The sequence below is a fragment of the Neomonachus schauinslandi genome, chromosome 2, assembly GCF_002201575.2.
Source record: "Neomonachus schauinslandi chromosome 2, ASM220157v2, whole genome shotgun sequence".
In the NCBI taxonomy this organism is placed as follows: domain Eukaryota; kingdom Metazoa; phylum Chordata; class Mammalia; order Carnivora; family Phocidae; genus Neomonachus; species Neomonachus schauinslandi.
Window position 1 is genome coordinate 163,065,438 of NC_058404.1, and position 8,262 is coordinate 163,073,699.

Here is an 8,262-nt window from a genome sequence, read left to right on the forward strand (position 1 = left end):
GTGAGTAACCACAGCTGTACAAAAACAATTAGCAAAACTTTATTCTAACTTAAACCCTTTGCCTTTCCTCATAAATCAAAAAAACAAAGTAATTTATGAGTCACTAAAATGAAGCCGATCAAACCTGAGCTATAAAAGGAGTTTTCCCATGTTTAGAATGTAATTAAAACATGGGACACCTTGAAGAAATGCAGGAAAGGATAAAAGCATAATTTCTAAGTTTTCAAATATTTTTAACATCTTTCCCAAAATTTCAAATAAGCATAATGCCTTTCTCAAATATCCAACTGATGTTCAGAAATAATAGAGTGGTATGCAACAGCATTTTACTCCTGGGAAAACACCTCCATGGTATTGGCACAGAAGTGTCCTGGTTTTGTCAGACCCTGGCCAGAGGTGCCTCAGAGGCCTATAATCAGGATGAAGAGCCATGGAAATTTCTCAGTGGCATTAGAATCATACAGACCCCCAGCAATTTCTCAGGAGACATGGTCATCATTAGGATTAACCAGAACAGTTTAGCTCTTTCCATATCTTGCTCCATGCTCCACGAAGTTGATCTAAGAACCAAATACCCACATCTTTGACAGGATGCTTCATACAAAGATGAACACCCCAGGGCCCAGAAACTTAAAAACTGGCCCTTCGGCTTTTGAGAGCAATCTGCTTCACAAATGAGCATCACTCTGACCCATTCTGCCTTTTAACCCAACTGCTTTCTGATCCCCAACAGTGGGTCCCCAAGCAACCGAAGCCACCAGCAGGAGTATCTCTAAAAGCAAAGGCATGACAAGAACTCCCTGCAGATACTCAGTATGAGGCTTTGTTCAGAATCAACTGAATTAATTGCTCTCAAAGACAGATGTGGTTAGAGAAACTTAATCCTTCTGCAGCTGCCTACCCAAGTAAAGCCTTTTTAAGAGATTAGTTTATGACCCAGCAAACCCTCCTCCTATTACTTATGATCTTGTTCAAAATAAAAATAACAATAGTAGTTTCTCAAAACCTGGAACTAAGTCCAGTAAAAGGCTTACCTATTTGATTGAGTACTTGAGCCGATCTTTCTAGACTGGACCATCCTTCGTTGTCGTAGCCAAACCTAAAAGGCCAGATGGCAGCAGACACCTCTGTGGCTGGTGCCTGAGGAATAGTTTTAAGGGTAATTTCAGATGACTGTGAACAATGGCAGTTTTCTCCACCTCTCTACCAAAATTTGTATTTCAGCAAAAGAATTTTCTTCTTAAATTTGCCCACATTTAATTCATAAAAATAAGGAGCTCTTTGCTAGATGATATACTCATAATAAATCTTCTGTGAACTTCTATCTTAAGCTTGGAAGTTAGGAGGAATATTTGGAAAGTGAGCATTTATAACGAGCATTGTTTATAATAGCAAAAAATTAGAAGCAACCTGGCTGTCGTTTCAATAGGAAAATAGGAAAATGCATGAATAAGTGGTGTCACATACATAAAATGGAACATTACACAGCCCTAATAAATGAGCTAAGGCTGCATATTTCCATATGGATGAATCTTATAAAGGTGATTTTAAATTTTAAAAAGTAAGTTGCAAAATGTATATGTCAGATGTCATTAGGTGAAGTCAAAAACGTGGGAAAACAATATCCTCTGGGGCTATATTGCAGGTAGTAATAAGATAAAGAAATGTATGAAAATGATAAACACCATATTCTGGATAGAGACACCCTTGCACAGGAGAGGGATGAGATCACAGAGGGATACAGAGAGTCCTTCAACAGATCTATAAAGCAGTCTGCTGCCTCTGAGTTATACATGTTGTTACTCCCCTACTGTCCAGGCAAGGCCAGCGCTCAGGAGCACAGCTCCCTCTCAGTCTTCATCTTTTGGGTCCATGGGCTCAGTCAGACAATCACTGCCCAACCCTAACCATCCATCTCAAATGAATACCTAACTGATCTATAACAGGGATCCTGAGAAAGAGTATGGCTAGATCAGAACAAATCCACCACCACAACTGGAAAAGCAACTTAGAGTGGACCATACAAGTTCAGACTGGGAGAAAGATAAGTAGCAACCTCTTTGTAATGGAGGGCCGCTACGTAACATAAACAGCTCAGTGTGCTAACCAGCCCGGTAAGCTGGGCCTTTCATCCTTATACAGGAAGGATTATTCAGTGGAGTGAATATCATATAAAGAGAATGGAACCATCAACAGGGATTTCAAGAGGCATGATTATATTCATCAAGCTATCCCTTTTCACATAACTCTACAACTATAATTAATTAACTCTGGATTTCATCACTCCAAAACCTGTTATTCTCTCATTCTTCCCCTGTCAATAAATGCCATCACCCTCGATCCAGTTGCTCAAGCCAAAGGCATAAAAGTCATTCTTGATTCCTTCCTTCTCCCCATCCAGCAACATCGAATCCATCAGCAAACCCTATCAACTCCACTTTCAGAATACCACCGACTTTGGAACAACATGGGAGTTAGGGGCGCTGTCCCCCTGCACAGTTGGAAATCCATGTCTAACTTTTGACTTCCCAAAACCTTAATTACTAATAGCCTACTGCTGATTGGAAGCCTTACCAATAACGTAACAGGTGATTAACACACATTTTGTACATTATATTATATACCGTATTCTTACAATAAAGTAAGCTAGAAAAAAGAAAGTGTTATTAAGAACATCATAAGGAAGGGAAAACACATTTACAGTCCTGTACTCTAGTTGATACTGTAAGTTTACATCATCTGTTTACAATACGAATCGTGTATCAGTACCTATATCTCTGTAGATGTTACATGTAGTACCAACAGCAGACATCAAACATGAAAAGATAATGTGAAAAAGAACTTCGTATTTACTTGCAGCTATAACAATTCATGCATTGATAATGAAGCAGCAGCAATGTGTTTGTTTTACGGTAGCCTAGTTTAATTGATATGATGGCCTCACGGTAGCCTAGCCTATACACTGATGAATGAATCATCATAAAATTTTTATGGCTTACAGTATTACAGTCATAATTATAATGCAGTCTTGGAAACACTGTTACACTTAAAAAAAAAAACTTCCCTGTAATGATAGACTGATACACAGTTTCTCCAATTATGAGAGAGAGAGGCATACTGTACAGTAATATAATTCTTTGGAAAGTAGAGTTATAAAACAGTAAGAAAATGAAGATGTTATTACATTAAATACACTCACCTGATGCCTACATAAGGTTAGGCTGTCCACTTCCGTATGAGTCTTGCACACGCTGTTCTATGCGATAAATATTAGGTGACAACGCCGATGATGACCCCAACTTCTCATACAGTTCTTGTCACATAGGTAATAGATTTTCACACCAACACACATACATACACAACAGACAGATTTATTAAGTGTACGGCATGATGGTTATTTACAATTCATGAAGAGGAAGTGGATCATCATAAAGGTCTTCATCCTCATTGTCTTCACGTCGAATAGACTGAGTATGAGGAGGAAGAGAAGGGTTGGTCTTGCTGTCTCGGGGGTGCCAGAGGTGGAAGAGGTGAAGGAGAGGTAGGCCCACGCAGTGTAACTTTCTGGATATATACTGTCATTTTTGTCTGACTTTATTGCTTTTCCATTTCACCAAAAATGTGTCCATATGGCCCAATCCTTCTTCCACCGTTTGCTTTAGGGTCAGTGCCCTTGTCATAGGAGGGTCCGTGTCGTAAAAGAAATCAAAAGCAGTCTTGCATAATCAGCCCCCTTCTGCCAGACTGTCTCACGTCAGTCTGTTTTCTGGCACTTCTGCGTCTTGCTCACCACCTGGTACTGCTGCAGAAGCACTCACCTTCATCAGGTCGTCTCCTGTTCATTCCTCTGGTGTGCTGTCTGTTAGCTCTTGAATTTCTCCAAGACTCATACCTTAAAATCCTTCAGCCTCCACCATTTTTGCCATTACCCACAATCCCTTTCGTGATTCCCTTGATTGGCTCTGTCATAAATCCTGTGAAGTCATGTACAGCATCTGGACACAGTTTTCTCCAGCAGGAACGTACTGTCTTGAGCTTGATGGCTTTCATGGCTTTTGCTAAGCAGTGGCATCTTCAGTGGTGTAATCCTTCCAGACTTCCATGATGTCCTATCTGTCAGGGTTCTCCTCCATAGCACTGACAATTCCTTCTTAGAGTATTGTGGGTAATGGGCCTGAAAGGGCCATGTGACTCCCTGATCTAGAATCAGAGATGGGGGTGGGGGGGAGGAGGGGTTGCAAGCAGACCACTTTGATGTCTTCTGTGCTGAACTCATGGGGTCCTGGGTGGCTGGGGCATTGTCTCCTATCAAAAGAACTACAAAAGGCCATCCTTACTGGCAAGGTACTTTCTGACTTCAGGGACAAAGCATCGATGGAACCAATCCAGAAGAAAGGTTCTCATTGCCCAGGCCTCCTTGTTGTACAGTCAAAAGACTGGTAGCTGGTGTTTACCTTTTCCCTTCAAGGCTCAGGGTGAGCAGCTTTATAGATAAAGAGAGTCCTCATCATAAGCCCAGCTGCATTTGCACAGAACAGTGGAGTCAGCGCATCCCTTCCTGTCTTAAATCCTGGTGCTCGCTTCTTTTCCATACTAATAGATGTCCTTTGTGGCATTTTTCCCCCACAAGAGGGTACTTTCACCTGCATTAAAAACCTGTTCAGGCAGATATCCTTTCGCCATGACTTCCTTAATGGTGTCTGGGGACTCGTCTGCTGCCCCCTGGTGGGCAGAAGCTGCTCCTCCTGTTATCTTGACCTTTTTTTAAGCCAAACCTTTCTAAAATTAAATTCTCCAGCTTTAGATCTTTCACCTTCCTTTTGCTTTGTTGTTATATAAGGATTTCACTTTTTCTCAAGTCATGTTGGTCTACAGGTGTGCCTTTCATACAGCAATCCTGCACCCACACAAAAGGTGCCTTTTCAATATGATATAAAAAGATACTTTGCAAAAAGTGCAGGTGGGTGCACTTCATGCCTGTGGGTGTGGCTGCGGCCACAGCTTCACGAATTCCCTTTTCTTTTTTTACAGTGGTCCTTACCCTGGCTTCATTTCTTTCAAGATGCTGGTGACTGGGGCTGCAGGCCCCAATCTATAGCATATTGGGCAATTCAACTTTTTCTTGTCATGATTGTTCTCCGCTCATTGGGAGCCCTTCTAGCATCACTAGTGGTGCTTTGAATGGGTCCCATGGTGTTATTCAAGGTCTATGGTATTATTTACAGTCAAAAATGCATGAGAACCACAAGAGATCACCTTTATTTATTTATTTAAGAGAGCCAGAGAGAGAGCGAGAGGGACAGAACAGGGGGAGGAGCCGAGGGAGAGGGACAAGCCGAATCTGAGCTAAGCCGGACATGGGGCTTGATCCCGTGACCCCAAGATCATGACCTAAGCTGAAATTTGGGTCAGACACTTAACTGCCTGAGCCATGGAGGCGCCAATCACTTTTTACTGTAATAAGAAATTTACTAGAGAGACGAACTGCTCACCTGGAGATCAGCATCACACAGCATTTGAAACTGATACAACACTTGCGCTCACTGCGATAGCAACAGGAGGTGGCTAGGAAATAATTACAGAAGTACAATATGTACCACACTTCATTTTATGCGGTTATGATTTAATACTGCATGTTTATGTTTGTTTACATTTCTCTCCCCTACAAATGGTGCCATGTACGGTCTGGGTTTGTGTGTGCAAGTTTTGATACATTTTAACTTTTTATAATAAATTTGTGTATACTTTATTAGTAAATGACAAAATAGACTAGTATCTACATATATTTTATGCATTCACAACATACCTTTTTCTGAAATTTTCACTATTTCTAGGTAGTACGGTTTGCCTGCAAGTTTTTTCAAACTGTCACAAATCTCCAAAAAATGTTCCTCCATACTTACTGAAAAAAATCTGCATTGGCGCAGTTCAAATTCATGTTGTTCAAGGGTAAACCATATATTCTAAGTCTATCCACTTCTCTCCAACTCCACTACCTACCGCACCCATCCAAACATCCACGGTCTTTCTCCTGGACAACTGAAAAAGCCTTCTAACTTCTCTCCCTACTTCTACTCTACAATCCATCCTTCACAGAGCAGCCAAACTGATATATATGTCATGTTCCTTCATGCTCCTGCTGGAAATACTCCAGTGGCTTCCACTGCAAGAAAAATCAAATGAGGATGCCTCACTGTGCTCTGTGAGGCCCTCTATGATAGGACCCTCCCCAGCCTCCCCGTCCCCATCTTCTACCACTCTTCCCCTTACTCACCAAATTTCAGCCACACCAGCCACCCCAGTGGGCCTCACACACACCACACTCATTTCCTCAGCCCTGTACACGCGTGCCCTCTGCCCGAATCCTCTACCCCTAGCTCTGTGAGTAACTGGCTTCATTTTAGCTTTCAAGTCTGGACTCAAATCTCATCACGTCCTCAGAGCAGCCTTCTCTAACCACCCAGACCCCGTTCCTCTCTACTTCATAATCCTATTTGCTTCTGAGCAGCCTGATCTAAAGTGATGGTTTTATTTGTTCCTCTGAATACCATCTTTCTCCCCTACTAGAATGTAAACTCCATGAGAGCAAGGGTCTTGTCCAACTTGTTTACCTTTATACCCCTGGAACCAGGCACACAAGAGACATTCAGTAAGCATTTATCAAATGAATGAATGAATTAAAAAAACAAGTATTAAATCCAACTGCAATTACTCCTTTTGAAAAGAGTCCCTGGCTGACATTAGGTGTCTTCTTCTGACCGAAGTTATGTTGCAATAACAACAAGTAACAATTAAAGGACAAAAGAGAGAGACCATATATTGAATTATTTACTTATTGAGGAATAGTTAAAAAAAAAGAAAAAAAAGGAACCACTACTGAGTTCTGAATATGTGTCAAACACTTTGTGAGATGCTGGAATTACAAAGGTAAATAAGAGAAGCATGGTCTCTGTCCTCAGCATAGCTTTTTATTTATATGAAAAAAAAATCTTCCTGGTAATACAGAATACTAAAATTCAAAGTTAACCCTCAAATTCTGCTTTAGCCAAAACTGTAACTCTCACTGCATTATGAATCACATCAAACTTCACCAGAGCAGAGAGAAAGCACAACACTGCAACTTACTCTTTCTTCTGCCCATCTATCTAGAAGAGAAAGGGACAGTAGAATATTTTAAACTGTAGACAGCAAGAGAGAAAGGGAAGACAGGAAAATTTCCATGACCCATCAATACATAAGCTACCCCAAATCTTCAAATTCAAGAATTATCTATAAGATCGTTTGTAAATCAAACTCTTATATTGTTGCCTTCAGCAGTATCTGCCAAACAGTACAAAAAAGCCCATTATAAAATAGTTCTTTATTTCATAGTTTAGATATGTTAAATCATGGAATGGAAAATATAACTTCATACAACAAAATTATGAGCATCTTGCCTTTAATAAATGGGTCTATCCCAAGAACCCAACTTCATGAAATAATTTTATCATGTTATCAGCCTATGACCTAAGGCTTCAAGAGATGGTTTACGGGGCCCTAAAGTCATAAGATGCAGATCTACATCAAACTCAACACCCAAAGAACAAAGAATCCAATCAAGAAATGGGCAGAAGACATGAACAGACATTTTTCTAAAGAAGACATCCAAATGGCCAACAGACACATGAAGAAGTGCTCAATATCGCTCGGCATCAGGGAAATCCAAATCAAAACCTCAGTGAGATACCACCTCACACCAGACAGAATGGCTAAAATTAACAAGTCAGGAAACGACAGATGTTGGCGGGGATGCGGAGAAAGGGGAACCCTCCTACACTGTTGGTGGGAATGCAAGCTGGTGCAGCCACTCTGGAAAACAGTATGGAGGTTCCTCAAAAAGTTGAGAATAGAGCTACCATATGATCCAGCAATTGCACTACTGGGTATTTACCCCAAAGATACAAAAGTAGGGATCCGAAGGGGTACATGCACCCTGATGTTTATAGCAGCAATGTCCACAATAGCCAAACTGTGGAAAGAGCCAAGATGTCCATCGACAGATGAATGGATAAAGAAGATGTGGTATATATATACAATGGAATATTATGCAGCCATCAAAAGGAATGGGATCTTGCCATTTGCAACAACGTGGATGTAACTGGAGGGTATTATGTTGAGTGAAATAAGTCAAACAGAGAAAGACATGTATCATATGATCTCACTGATATGAGGAATTCTTAATTGTAGGAAACAAACTGAGGGTTGCTGGAGTGGGGGGTGGGG

The 8,262-nt window shown here is 40.9% G+C and overlaps 1 protein-coding gene across 3 annotated transcripts in view; it reads right to left on the reverse strand.

The window, feature by feature from the left end:
- Window positions 1-8,262, reverse strand: part of CWH43 (cell wall biogenesis 43 C-terminal homolog) — a 50,750-nt gene that overhangs the window by 22,327 nt on the left and 20,161 nt on the right. For all 3 annotated transcript variants that reach the window (XM_021701555.1, XM_021701556.1, XM_021701557.1), the window contains exon 10: window positions 1,035-1,140. In XM_021701555.1, the coding sequence (XP_021557230.1) occupies window positions 1,035-1,140 (106 nt within the window). The remainder of the gene's footprint in view (window positions 1-1,034; window positions 1,141-8,262) is intronic.